At 42.6% G+C, this 15,008-nt stretch overlaps 1 protein-coding gene across 3 annotated transcripts in view; it reads left to right on the top strand.

Moving 5' to 3' along the window:
* Nucleotides 1-14,165, top strand: part of SCG5 (secretogranin V) — a 56,661-nt gene extending 42,496 nt beyond the window's left edge. For 2 of the 3 annotated variants that reach the window (XM_073800708.1, XM_019935235.3), the window contains 3 exons: nt 3,110-3,222; nt 9,682-9,735; nt 13,590-14,165. In XM_073800708.1, coding sequence (XP_073656809.1) covers nt 3,110-3,222; nt 9,682-9,735; nt 13,590-13,685 — 263 coding nt within the window. In that variant the 3' untranslated portion in view covers nt 13,686-14,165. The remainder of the gene's footprint in view (nt 1-3,109; nt 3,223-9,681; nt 9,736-13,589) is intronic. The other variant, XM_073800709.1, reaches the window with a different exon arrangement.
* The last annotated feature ends 843 nt before the right edge of the window (nt 14,166-15,008 follow it).

Raw genomic sequence — 15,008 nt, 5'->3', positions numbered from 1 at the left:
TTCCAAAGAGAATGAATGGTGAGTGTGCTACACTTATGCTGGGCTTTGAGCGGCTTACCTTGGTGGTTCAGAGTAGTGGCTCTAGACTGACGACTACTGGAATTCAAACCCAAGGTCAAGATATGTGACCTCGAACAAGTTAGTGAACCACTTGCACCTCAGTTTCCTTATCTGCAAAATGGGGGTTATTGGGGAATTATATGAAATTATCCATGTTAAACACTTGGTACAGCACCCAGCACAGAGTAAGAACTCATTAAATGTCATCCTGATTATAAATAACTTTGCCGCTAGTAAGAAATGAATCTCTTTCCTTGGGCTTGTACTCGCTTCCAGCAACAGAGTGGTCTTTCCCCCACAACCTAATAATAATACTAGGTAGTATTTATTATCCCTACTTTACATATAAGGAAACTTAGAAAGTAACTTCACCAAGGTTATCCATGTAGCAAGTAGTTGAGCCAAGGCTCAAACCCGGATCTACCTGATTCAGGACTGTGCATGCAACCACCATGTCATGATGTCTTGCTCTGAAAATTCTGTCAGTATTGGCCCCTCAGCTTTTCTAAAACACAATACAGGCTCTCTCTGAAAGATATTCCTCTTTTCATTTAGGGCGAGATCTCTGTTTTCCATGCGGGACAGAGGCTTCATCCTGGGATGGAACAACCAGAGTATTTGGATGTGGCCAAGCTAGTGCAGGGACGCTGACCCAGGACCACAGGAAAATCTGAATCAGCCACCTTTTACTTGCTTGTGGGACTTTGGATGGGAAGGAAGAAAGGCCAGTTCAGGCTCCATGGGGATTTGGTTAAATTGATTCCATATCATATGATACAGTGGTTCTTAATATATAGTCCCAGCAATATCAGCATTACCTGAAACTTACTGGAAATGCAGATTTTCAGGCCCTACTCCAGACATATTAGATCAAAAGCTCCGGGGATAGGACCCAGAAATTCATATTCTAACCTGCCTTTCATGTGATTCTGGAGCATACCAAAGTTTTGAGAACTGTTGTTGGAGAATGGAAAGAGAACCAGAGGTTGAGCCAAGAGGTCTGAGTTTTTGTCTTAATCATAGTATGTCAGTTTACTTCCCTGGACCTCAGTTTCTTCATCTGTAAAATGAAGACATAGTCAGTGCCTTAAAAAAAAATTCAGTGTAGTCCTAGCTTATCCTGAAAGAAAAGCAATATATAGATCTATGTGATCAAGCAATAATTAGGAGCACTTAGGAGCTCCGAGATGGAGCAGTCAGGGCGATTTGATAGAGTTGGATAAAAGGACCCAGCTCCCAGGACCTTTCTTGTCTGAGATTACCTGCCATTTCCTTCCCTGTCTTTTCATTAAGCTAACACACGCTGCCATATGCAGACTGCCTGACCTCTCTTGCTTTGCTATCCCTTTCCTCCATGTTAATTGCTCTAGATGAAGTTAGATAAATAGTTCAGTGAGAAGGGGGGAGCCACGTCAGAGCCACACTAGGGATTTGTTCCAAATGCTACTGCCTTCCTCAGGAGCTTCATGCTGTTAAGGGCTGAGAGACTGGATGCTTAAAGCTGCTGGAAGGTGTCAGAGCAGTCTCAAGAGACCAGACTACCTGACTGATTGTATTAGACCCCCTTTAGTACTGACTTTGATGCCTCCTTATCCCTTTGAAAGGAAGTCTCTTTCATTCTAGTCCTGCACAAAATTCACATCCCTCCCCAGCGCCCCCCCCTTTTTTTTTTTTTTGCGGTACGCGGGCCTCTCACTGTTGAGGCCTCTCCCGCTGCGGAGCACAGGCTCTGGACGCACAGGCTCAGCGGCCATGGCTCACGGGCCCAGCCGCTCCGCGGCATGTGGGATCTTCCCGGACCAGGGCACGAACCCGCGTCCCCCGCATCGACAGGTGGACTCTCAACCACTGCGCCACCAGGGAAGCCCCCCAGCCCCCCTTTTTAAAGCTGTTGTCTAAAACACATTAGAGACAGAAAAAAAAATGGCTTATTTTCAGAGTATTGTGTCTATTAATGATAGGGCTTAGGTAAAAGCAGCAGCCAAGAGAGACAACCTTTCTTGGGTTTGAATGGAAGACATGCTTTATTTCAAAGAGCATTGATAATATGAACTGTCATTTAAAGAAAGATGGTGAGGAGGGAACTAAAACATGGAGGAAACCTATTATGTGCCAGATGCTCTATATATGATCATCTCTCTTCCTCATAGCTACCCTATCAGGTAAGGATTTGATTATTCCCATCTCATAGATGAATAAATGGACTTAGACTAAGTTAACTTTCCCAAGAAACTAAACCCATCTATCACTCATGAGTTAGGATTTGAACCCTGAGCTTGGGTCTAGCTTTCTGACTCCAAGCTTACCCTGTTACCACTACAACACACAACATCAAGTACTGTCTAAAAATTATTGTTCTTATATAATGGACTTTTGCCAAGAAGCCAGAATCATTTCTAAAGAGCCCACCCAAGAGAAAACAGAGTGAGTCATGTGGAATGGAAGTATACCAGTGAAGGAAATACTTGCCGTTATGACAGATAAAAAATAATAGTGGCTTAACACAATAGAAGTTTATTTCTCGTTTGTGTGAAGTCCTGCCAAAGGTGGGTGAGGGTGTGGTAGGGGTGGATGGTTCAGCAACGCAGACTGCCATCTTTCATCTTTGCACTTGACATCTACAGTTACCCTGGTCGGCAACACGTAGCAAGCAGACCGACAGAAGGCGGGGGGTTGGGGAGAGGAGGAGAGGGGGTCATATAGAAGGTTTCTATGGGCCAGGCCTGGAGGTGGAGTACATCACTTCTGCCCACATTCCATTGGCCCAAACCCAGGCATATGACTCCACCTGATTGCATAGCAAGGCTGGGAAATTAGCCATGTGCCAACAGGGAATAGGAAGTGGGTTTGGGGAGCAGCCGACCAGTCTCTGCCATGGGTAGGAGAGGCGTGGGAGTCTGGGATGAGCAAATCCCAGAAGGAAAGTGACTTAGAGTGACTGATGTGAATAGATTCTGACCTTTGGGTGCCTAGTTGTTTTTAATAAATTAACTCTTAGAATAACAATAGATGTCGTGGCTGTTCCTCAAAAACCTTTTGTTGTTTGCAGTAGATGATGGATGTCTAGAAAACACCCCTGACACAGCAGAGTTCAGTCGAGAATTCCAGTTACACCAGCACCTTTTTGATCCAGAACATGACTATCCAGGCTTGGGCAAGTGGGTAAGTCCAATCTTAATTGCTAATAGGTCTTATACTCTGGTACTCTGAAGGTACTGATGGTAGAGATGAGCAACATGAGTGGGGAGAGAGAAGGAAAATTGCTTAGAAGCTGATTTTTTCCAGAAATCTCTGGTCGAGAGGGACTTTAATTCCAAACCACACTCACTGTCTAGGGCTCAATACACCAATCCATCCAAAGAGTCAGGGACCTGAACCAGTCTCATCGGCTGTAGTCCCAGAGGCTTCTACTCTGGTCTACTCCATAGCCTGTGTCACAACATGTCCTAAAGTCTCATCAGTGTTTCCTGCAGCTCTTATAGGAAGTATATGATATTTTTGTTTTAAAGAAAAAGGATACTAAGAAAATTTGCAAGTTTTATCTCTAGACTGAGGGAGGTGATCTCTGCAGAAATAAGGGAAGACCATGCCAGAAGCTGAGAAACAGATGTGTAATCCTGCTCTATGGAAAGAGAAGATAAATTCCAAAATGTGTAGCAGTGAACTTGCTGTCAATACCAGGCAAGAATCTGTAACTGTCAGTTAAGGAAATTGTTTATAAGCACTTAGAAGAGAAATCATGACCATTTGGAGTAGGTTTGCTAAAAAACAAGGTTTGTCAATCTAATTGTATTCTTCTACTTGCCAGCATTATTCATTTACTTGCCAGCTTGATGAGGGAAATGAAGTGAGCATGGTGCAATTGGACTTCAGCAAAGTGTTTGATCAGCTCTTTCATGATCTCCTGTTTGAAGAAGTGGAGGGATACAACCTAGGCAGGAGAACATTATCAGAAGGGAGTTTCTTAAAGAGTCCGTGTCAAGAGGGAGAGCGATTTCACATGGTATCCTGTGTGTCTTAGCGCTATCCCACTCCACATTTTTATAAATGTTTGTAACAAAAACTATAGAACATGAACTTATCAGATTCTTCAGAAAGACACGAAGTTGGAAGGGAGAGCACTGAATGACAGAGTTGGGATTCAAGAAGATCCTAACAAGCTGGAACAATGAATTGAACAAGATCACAATTGAGTGGAGAGAGATCTATCTTCCTGTGGCTTGGATGATGTAATCAAATGCTGAAGCCACGTGAGCAAAGTGGAAAAATACTAAGAAGTGTTAGTTCACATATACATAGGTGGTCATTACGTCTGTGGAAGGAGTGAGTGAATGAGGAATGAGGAGATACTACTAATTGCCTAAGCCCCTCTGAAATTATAGGTCTCTTCTCAGCTCATTACTGGCAGCCGGCTTGCTGCCTACTTTACTAGGAATACTGTGATCTCAGGACTAAACTCTCTCACTTTCTTTTACATTATTTCAGAGAGAGAGGTCCTTCCTCATTAATAACCACTTTCATTTTTCCATCATCCAAGCAGTTTGATTCCCTCTCCTGTCAACATGCACATGTTTCCTGTCTTAAAACAACAAAGCAACAATACACTCTAAGTTAATTTTGCTTTTTCCATTATGCATTATTCTATTTCTCTTCTTTTTCATAAGCAGTTCTGTTAGGGAGAATTTGTAGAGCCATCCTGAAGCTTACTAGCAGTGTTTAAATATGTTGAATTACATAGGCAATCATCTATAGGTTCTTGAATAGGAGACTGAAATCATGAAATTCTTCTATAAAAGTTATTAGGGTGGCATAGAGAATGATGAAGTATATAGAGAAGAGACTAAAGGCAGGAAAAAAGTAGAAAAGGTAATTCTAGTTATGAAGGCTGTGAACATAGAGAATTTAAGTGAATCTCACCAACACAATGAGAATCCACGACATTTCAAAGGGGGCCAGGGAACTGACTAGAATTGGTATATGGCATATACATGGCATGAGGAGGAAAAAAGAGCTATATCAGGTTTATAAGAAATGGAAGGTATGAACTTTTCCTCTGAGGGAATTAAAAATAAAAAAAGAAAGGAAGAAGAGGGGGAGGTAGCAGAGAAAGAAGGAAGCAGAGACAGGGTAGGAAAAAGTAGAAGACCACAGCAGAGCACTGGGAAGCAATCCATAAGAGATGAGCAGAAGTATTGCCAAACTGAAGCAAGGGCCAGGATGGAGCCTGCTTTGTTCCAGGCACTGTGCTAGGTGCTTGATATACAGTAGTCATCAACATGGTAGTGGTCTTCGATGAGCTTACCATCTTGTGATGAATTGCATGCAAATAAAATGAACCCAACTTAGCACTGTTCCGCTTCCTGATCCAGCTATACCATGAATATACCAGGTTAAATTACTGGGGGAAAATGGAAGAGAAGGGTAGAGGAAGACCCAGGACTGAGGACTCACGTGGTCAATTGTATGATAACAATTGAGGACGTCAAAGACACTAAAAAAGGGCAGCACTGAATTCTAGGGTGACGTGTCTACCTCGCATGACTGATAGGCCGGAAATGAGGGAAAAGATGCAAGGGGGAAATGGAGAACAGTCTGAGTGAGGGCAGAGAGCCCAACTGAGGAAGTGGGAGAGATGGAAACTTCTCTGTTGCCAACTTTCCTCATCTCTTCTTGAAAACCTTTACAGATTTCCCTCATCACGTTCCACTCACTCCCAGCACTCCAGTTCAAGGCCAGCCACCATCGCTCATTCTTTTCTTGCTTCCTTCTCTAAATACTGATTTGTTTTCTCTCAGTCACTCCCATTCTTTGTCTACATCAGAGCTAAAGACTAGAAGTTAGGACTATTATAGATCAATGACCAGGAACAATGTTTACACACCTTTCTCATCTGTAATTATGTGTCTGTTTAAACTTAAGTTTCCTTCATTTATTTTCTCATTACCACCCAGCAGTCAAACATGATTTGCTTGATCTTCGCATGGAAGTGTGAATTGAGTATGTCTTGCTTTTGCAAGCTGGGGTCCCGAAGCTTTCCTTAGTGTTTATAAAGAATGATGGTCTCAAGCTTGTCTTAAGCTCCACTACCCTTTAAGTTAACAAAGGAATTATCTTTCACAAGAGACCTGCACACAAGACCCTGATTCCTTACTTGCTAGTAATGTTTCCCTGTCTTTGATATTAGCTGGAGCTCAGCTGGGTTTTGAGCAGTGATTCACATTATTATAAATATCAGTGTCTGTCTAATTTCCTGCATTCCTCTCTCTTTGTTAATACATCAGGATACATTTATTAAATGCACATCATATGCCTTCCAGGCCCTGTGTTAGGTGATGGAAATACAAAGATGATGATAATAGTCATTGTATTTTATACTAAGATAGTAAATAGTCCTATTTGTTGAGCACCATACTGTGAGGCAGACACTATGCTAAATACTTTACATGAATTATTTCATTCAGTCTGCCCTTCCCTATCATGCTCATTTTATAGATGAGAAAATACAGGCTTAGGGAGTTTGAATAGCCTGCCCAATACCAAACAGCTGGTGATTGGCAGAGCTGGGATTTGAACCAGACCATTCAACTCTGAGAGTTCTGTAAAAACTGGATACATTCCTTATCTTTTCTTGGCTCATCATTCATAGTGTGTCCTGTACAGCAGTCCTGTCGAGTCCTATCTAGGACTGGTTGTCTTTCAGACGACGTGTGTATCCACAGCATTGAGCGGCCATATCAAAGGCTGGCTACCATAGATGTCAGCCATCTCCCCCTCCACACATTCATTGCTGAGTGTTACTCACTTAGGCAAAAGTTGTCTCGAAAGCAAATGTTCCTCCTTTCCAAGTGCTTTCCACATCTTTTCATCAGCAGCTCGGGTCTTTAATCGGATGCAGTTGGACAGAGCCATGAACCTGAGCCATGGGAGAAATGAAACACAGGACCCTCTGCCTTTCTTTATCTTTCATGCCCTCAATGTGTCTGAAGAGTCGCCTGCTCTTCAGTTTGGCTTTCTCTCATGCTTCCGTGTCATTAGACATGAGTTATGCCTTTCTGATGTGTTCTTAGTGTTTCCCTCGGGAGGCCCATGAAGCCAGTTTGTCCCAGAATTGGTGGTGACTTGGGCAACGTGGTGTCTGTCAAGTTTCTCCAGTGTAAAATCAGTATCTTTCCCTTCGAAATTAATCATTGATCTATGGGGATTTACTTCAAGACTGTATAAATATTCTGTACCCATTAAACTTTCAACTAACAATTTTAGAATCCATTGATGATGCTCACCAGAATCAATGATGACTATGGTAGTTGTAAATGGTGATTTTTTTTAAACTCTACTATTCTTTCGGCATTTCTTGGTTGGCATTCTCTTCTAAGCAAGATTTTTTCCCTGCTCCCCCATTTATTTATTTGTTTTAAAATTTATTATCAGTATAGATTCATTGTTTCCTATTATTATTTATTTTGCTGTGCAAACTGTCCTAGATTTAGCCTGTGGGAGTCTCTGCAGGCTGGCTTTCCGTTCCTTTCACTATGTCTCATCACTTTTTTGAGTACTTTCTGGCCCAATTAGATATCCCAACTTCATTTATCCTTGTACTTTCCCTGCCCTAGCCCTAGAATCAGACATTTCTCTAAGAAGCCTCTCTGGTTCCATTTAGGAATGGAATTTGAAGCCAAGATCTGGGCAGTTGTCCAAAATCTTGATGACACCATCGAAAGCTCTCTCCATGAACTCAAACCTGCTACTCACCTGGAAAACAGGCTCACTGCTCCCCCCCTCCCCACCCCACCTATAGGGAATGGGTGTCAGGAGAGGGGCTGGTTTCTTCTCATTCGTTCTTGTATACTTCTTTCACCCACCTGCCAGTCCCTGCCTTTAAATCCATATGATAGTGGGGCTAATAGGGAATGCCAAGGCCACTGTCAGGCGGGGGTTGGAAAGCATCCTGCTAATCCTAACCTGTGCTCTTAGGGAATCACAGGGACCATCTTTGAGAGGAAGACTTGACATACCTTTGCATTTCTTTTTGAATGAAGGCTCTTATGAGTATAACCTGTCCCACGACCTTCTAAAGGGGAGTAACTAAAATGCTGCTGTCTTTAACCCTGCTGGCGGCACAGTGGACCTCTGCCATGGCTGATTGTCTGTCCCACCCCATGGTACCAGCTCGTGGGCCCCGGTGCCCTCCCTCCCGCTCAGGCAGCTGATCCCGGTGCTACACATGAAGAAGCCTCTTTCCTGGCCCCCTGTCTCCCAACCCGCTTCCCCAGCTTTAGCACGAACTCCCAGGACATTCTCTTGCATCAGGAATTGTTTCATCCACAGAAAGGCAAGTCCAGACAATGGGAATGAGCTTCACAGCAATATCCTCATTCCTCGAGTAAATGATCTGCAAGTCCGTCTTTTCTCCCTTCTGAGATTAAACTGATCAGTTCTCCAAATGAGCATGAGATGGAGGCTGCGGCCAGGGCCGGCCTTTGGGGCTGTGGAGGCTCCTTGACGCCCTGGCAGGGCCTCCGTGCATAGCTGAGGTTGGGCAAGAGATGCACATTGTAAATTGTGGGTGGAGTAGATTTTAATGAACATGAAAACTATGAAGCTCATTCTTGGCATTTGTCATTTTCATTTGCAAATCTATCATGAAAAAAAATTTGATATCCAGACAGCTCAGGAGATACTAGGATTGTAGAAACTTGTTCCTTACCAGAACTCTGTCGTCTCCTTTTTTTTTTTTTCCAATCAATGTCAGGGTATTTTATTTAGAGTAAGACGAATCACCTCTTTTATACATTATCTCCCTTCTGATTAAAAAATCAAATAAAACAACCACCTAAGGAAGCCCCCAATTCCCCTTCTCCCGTTCTCCCTCAGGTTAAGTGTTCTGTCTCTTGTAATCCCAACAGAATGGAAATCTATTCAGCATGCATCTGATATTCTAGAGCTCATGTAAGTCCACTACGTGTTTGAAATCTGGTAATATGAGGCAACACTTACACAAACTGTGGTAACGGAGCCTGTCCCCACCGCCCAGCCCCAACACAACTTTCCTTCTGCCAAGAAGTTTTTTGGCAGTTTTTAAAAGGTTCACTCTATTAAAAATGTTATAGACCGAATGGTTTTCCGATTGCCTTGACTGGGGGCACTGACTCAAGCCACAAGAGGAAGGGTCACAGAAGTCAGGTGTCTCGTTTGCTTACACAGAGGATGTTACTAATAGTCAGACCCTACTCTAGAGAACGATTTATGTGTACAGCTCATAAAAAGGGAGTTAGATACCAAAGTAAAATAAGATAAAATTGTTTGTTTTAAACAAAGCCTGTTCAAAGTGAGGAGATGGGTCTCCAGTGCCCCTTGTGTGTTAGAATGTCGTATTTTCTTGTTTATGTGACTGTTGATGACACTGGTGTGCCTCGGGGCATTGCAGAGCACTTTATTAAAAACTGTACAACCACTGGCTTTTCTCCTGTGGTCTATCTTTCTGCCACGACATTCCTTTCATCTGGCTTCGTTTCCAAACTATGTGTATGCAAATATCCAGGGGGACACACCAGGTGTAAAATAGACATTGACCAAATGTGATCCATACTTCTGCATTTGTGTTTTCTTTTCTCCCCACTCTAGAACAAGAAGCTCCTTTATGAGAAGATGAAAGGAGGACAGAGACGCAAGCGGAGGGTAATGCCTGGCTGGCTGGCGGGCTGTGGGGATGCCTGGAGCTTTCTGAGCGGGGGCAGTTGACAGGCCGTTAGCCTCAGTGGTTGGAAAGTAGCAGAATCCTTTCACGTGCTGAACAGTGGTCCCAAGTGACAAGGGCCATGCCTAAAAAGTCTGCCCTTGGTTTCTGCGATGTCTTCCCCAAGCTTTAGCATGTGATTTTTAGTGGCATGCTAAGTTTTGTGGCAATTCTACTAGCTCCATTGCACTCACAAAATGTCAATTGCATCCCTACCATGGGTATAGGGACGCGGGGAGTACAGGAGGGTATGCCTTTCCTCAAAGGGTCTGTAGGCCACTGGGGGAAACTGCTCACACCTCTGCATCAATTATATAAAAACTCGAGACAGGAGCCAGGAAGTGTTGAACTGCCTGCTCCAGGCAGTAATTTTGAAGGAATGTAGGGGCAGAAAATGAGATGAACAAACCTCATTCCTTCTACATACTTTTTTCCCTTGCTCTAGCCAGATTGATGTAAAAATTCACCAGATCCATTATATTTGTTCGCTGACTGGTGAATTTACTGCAGGCTTAGTTATTAACCGTCTCTGGGCTGCCCAAGGTGCTGTGCGTTTACCCACTACAGTGATGCCTCTTGTAAAGCTGATGTCAATTTGCTTTGGGTTTACGATGCATTTTATGGTGTGGAGACTGAACAAGTGGTCGGTGGTTGGTGCCTTACTAGACAAAACCACCTGCCATTTGTTTTGGATCAGATGGAGGAAAAAGTTAAAGTCCTGCTTATTACATAGCAAAGTGCTACCAGGGAGTAACCGTTTTAGTTCAAATATACAAACCAAACTGTATACCCAAGGCTACTGACTGTTTATGTAGAATAGCAAGTGCCTGGATCCTGGCAAAATTTGGGACTCTGGACAGTGGTAACTGTGGCCATTCTGAATAGTTTTGCCGGATCCAGGCAGAGAATGCTTTAAGAGGGGTGGATTTTCTGGACTCAACATTAATTCCTCAGGTCCCTGAAACAGAAAGTTCCAAGCCCCTGTGCTGCCTGACAAAATACAGAAGACCCGTGGCCAGCTGGCTATTTGAGAAGCAAAGTTTTGCTTGTAAGCAGATCTTCAGAGAGTTAACAGTGTTATTCGGGGTTTTTCTTGGGTGATTACAGTTTCTAGTGGCAGATGATGGCAGGAAGGATCCGAAAGGTATAATGCGGTCTTGAGAGAACATCAAGAAATTCTATTCCAAGAGCTCAGGATACCCATAATTTACCAGTAAGATGGCTTGAGCGTCTCCCCATGGCACAGCAAGGATATTTCCAAATCAGACCAATGACCGTACCAAAATGAGTAACTTAGCATGAAGCTTTAATCGCCTCTCCTTCCTCGCTCACTATTCCTTCTGCCCTGACTCAGTTAATGACTGTGGGTCATGACTTAGGTCATTTTTCCATGAGACCAGTGACTACCAAACCTCAGGACTCTGGCTAGAACACATGTTATAAAGGATTTTACTTTGGCTTCAACTTCCTCCACATAGGAAAGGCTTAGAGTTTATGAAAATAACGATCACTTTGACCCAGAGGTATCAAGTTCTTCCTACTCTCAGGCGTCTATTGATACAAAGGTCCATGCTCATGCCGTTAACCAGGGGCCTTTCAGGTCTGGTGCAGAAACAGAACTTGCCTCCCCTGTCATCAGGCCTCAGGTGGTGTTCCCACCTTGATTGAAGACTTGAAACGACTCCCTCAAGTGTGCGAATCAATATAAAGAAATTATGGGCTTTTGTGAAAAATCAAGGCTTTCTCCAACTGAGCTCAGCATCTGCTGTGGTTTCCAGAGGTCACTAGAAGCAGGGATCCCATCCTAATGGTTTTGCGGTTGTGAAGTGGCAATAATGTTCTCTGTGTAACCTAGACAGTCTCTCACCCAAGGGAGAAGGTAAATATCTAAGTGCCTTGTCATTATTATTACTCTTACGTGTAAGATTCAATACTCATAGATATTTATCAAGAAAGTTCAAGCCCCGTGTGCTGCAACGAAGACCCAGTGCAGCCAAATAAATAAATAAATATATAAATATTTTTTAAAAAATACTACTGTAGTTTAAATTAAAAAAAAAAAAAGCTCAAGTGATTGCTCCTGTTACTTCCTCATTACTTCACTTTCCCCTGACCTCTATCATTTGGCATGTTCCGGGTCTGGGCCAAAGGACTTGCTGCCATGACAGTCCCTTGCCAGGAGGGATTCTCCCCAGAGTTACAACAGAGCCTCAGGTGGTTTTATGCAAATTTCTATACTTGCTCAAATCTGGTTGAATTCCTAGTTGCTTCAAGAGTAAAAGGTCAATTCACCTTTTAAATGACTTTGCAAACTAACTCTTAAGATGTATCTTGTTGATATTTGAGATCTACTATTATTTAAAGAGTTTATCAACCCTTTATTCCCATATTTGATAACATGAATATCTCATATCCTTTTAAAATATATTAGAATTTTTAGTAAAATATATTTTTACGAAAAAACAATCAAAATATTTATAATCCTGAATACACTTTTTCAGTTCACACATGCTCCACCTAGCCAGAGATTCTGATACGATTCCCTGGGATAGGCCAGGCCATTCCAGTTGACAATTCCTGATATAAAAAGGTATTTTAGTTATTTAAAATATTTTAAAGATGCTTCCCAGCAAAGTACTGTTATTTGGTGACATATCACTTTTCAGATATATGAGGACATTGCATACTTTGTAATTCTCAGCTTGTTGGTGATGCATTTTTGCACAATGTGTGGGACCTTTCATCATTCATGCTTTTACCTGTCAGAATGTGGAAGGACATTCATTAAATACTAAACTCCGATTCCAGGCCTTGTCTTTTGGAGAATGTCTGCTCACCCTTCGAGAGTTATGGCAGACAATGTCCCGTGGGCAAGAGAGACCCCCTGCAAAATGCCTCCGTGCATCCATGGGGACTAGAGGTGTGATGGGATTGCTGATTATTTGTAACTACAGCTTCTTTCTTATGTTTTTGTTCAGTTATTGGCAGGCAACTTCAATAAACAAATATCTTCCAAAACTTCTGAATTTTTTCTGCTTGCTAAATACTGTGTTGTAAAGCTCCAGTTACTAGTTCAAATCCAAACCTCAAAACATAGATACGGATTAGAGAAGGAATGGAAAAACCTTGACTGATTCAGAATACCAACAGCTGAAAAGGATTTCAGGTGGTGGAGTCTTGAGTCAAAACTAAAGGAGCTCTCTGTGTAACTTCCTTCTTTTCTTCGTGTTTTGAATTTGACTGAGGGAAGGTGAAAATGATTGCTAGAGCCCCTGATGCGTCCTCTTTAAGTAGAATACTGCTTTGAAAGAATCAGTCACAGCAACAGGTGATCTGTGACCACTCTGCAGATACTGATTCCCATCTGGCCCTGCTCTGTCATCGTCTTTAGAACATTCTTCTTGTAAAATGATTTAATGCAGTTCACATTCTCTCTCCCCTAAAATAAGGCCATAGGATAATAATTCTGTTTCATGTGAGGCTTTGTATCTAAGTTAATAGTGAGGGTTTCTTAGCTGGTTCACTTCAAATCTTTATGCCAAAACAGGGGATGGAACCCAATTGTATGTGTTACTTAGCTGTGTGAAATAGTTGTGTGAAAGACAGAGACACCTCTGTCAGTCAATGTTTCTCTGGCCACTGAGGTATTGATTAGTGCACCGGAGTAATTATCTGGTAGGTAGTAGGCACCACTGTTACCTTGTTAACCCAATAGGCCAGAAACAATTCTTGTTCACTTCTTCTGTGCGATGTCTGTATCCAATGTCCACATATGACTCCGTGTATTTTTTTTCAGAGTGTCAATCCATATCTGCAAGGACAGAGACTGGACAATGTTGTGGCAAAGAAGTCAGTCCCTCATTTTTCAGGTGAGGATAAGGACCCAGAGTAAAGCGAAGATGTTGAGTGGAAACCCACACGACCTGACCCGTCAGACCTCCTTGGTGTTGCTTATGTGCACTCGTTGTCAGAGCCCCTGTGAATGGCAGCATGTTTCTAATTTAGACAAGTATGGATGAAAAGCAGCTGTATTTTGATATCCTATTGTCCTTCACACTGATAGCTCTGCTTTCTGCTAAATTAGGATAAGAGCTTTTTTCCTTTAAATGTGGAGCTGCAATGAGCGTTAAAATTAAAACGTATGTGTCAATAACAATAAAAAGCAAATGAATGAAATGTCCTCCGATTTCTTACAGTTTAAAATGGTGTTTCGGGTGGCACTGTTTTGGCCAAGTCTGTAAAAGGCTGGCATTTGATTTTGATTATGTAGTTAATCCAGCCCTTGGGCATTATTACACACCAATAAAGAAGATTGTACCCAGGAGGGGCTGACACATTTCACTTGGCCGCATCTTAATAAATGTGTCTGCAAGCGTGAGTATGTGCATTTCTTTTTCACTTAGAGCATTCTAAAAACTCTCTGCTTACTAGAACAAACTCACAGATATGATCTTATCTGATCTTAACAATAATACGGTGAAGTAAATGGCGGGGGGTATTATTATCCCCATTTTACAGATGGTGGGACTGAGACTCAGCTTCCAAGAAAAGCTGAAAATGGCACAGTCAGTATTCGGGGACTAAGGTCTGCTGACTCTGAATTTTTATTCAGCAAACATTGTTTCTACCATGTGCCAGGCACAGGGCTGGGCTCTGGCGGGGGGCACACCGGGGACTCACACTGACACCAGCCAGGTCCTCAGGCAGCAAAGCATCCAATCCATGAGCTCTGAGTAGGTCAGTCAGCTCCATGCTGCTTTCAAAGCTCGGAACGGCAGATGCAGACGTGCTCTCCTGCATGCTTCTGAAGAGGCAGGCAATTTTCTTTCAGCCGAGTCCTCCCGAGTCAGAAAAATCAGTGAAAGGCTGGCAGGAATCGGTTCACTGGTGAGATTATTCTCGTGCTCTTTATACCTCCTCACTGTAAAAGAGGTGATGGTTTCAGGCTTTGATATCATTGGCCTCAATTTCGTTGTCTGTAAGAGGGAGACAGCAGTGAGAAAGGACTCAGGGAAGAAAGATCATTCTTGATTTTAATTTTAATAACTGCATATTAAATCCAAATGTCAGTGACTTGTCTAATAGAAATAGCTTGTCCATATTTAGTTAGCATGTGAGTCTGTTATTACTTATACAAATCAAGAAAGGTATTGGCCCCTGTTTTACGGCAGGAGGCATGTTTCCTAGAGGGCTTCACCAGGCAATTTCTCCACAA

Source organism: Tursiops truncatus, chromosome 2 (genome assembly GCF_011762595.2).
Source record: "Tursiops truncatus isolate mTurTru1 chromosome 2, mTurTru1.mat.Y, whole genome shotgun sequence".
NCBI classification, from domain to species: Eukaryota; Metazoa; Chordata; class Mammalia; order Artiodactyla; family Delphinidae; genus Tursiops; species Tursiops truncatus.
Note: the sequence above shows the minus strand (reverse complement) of the source record. Positions and strands in the feature narration are given on the sequence as shown.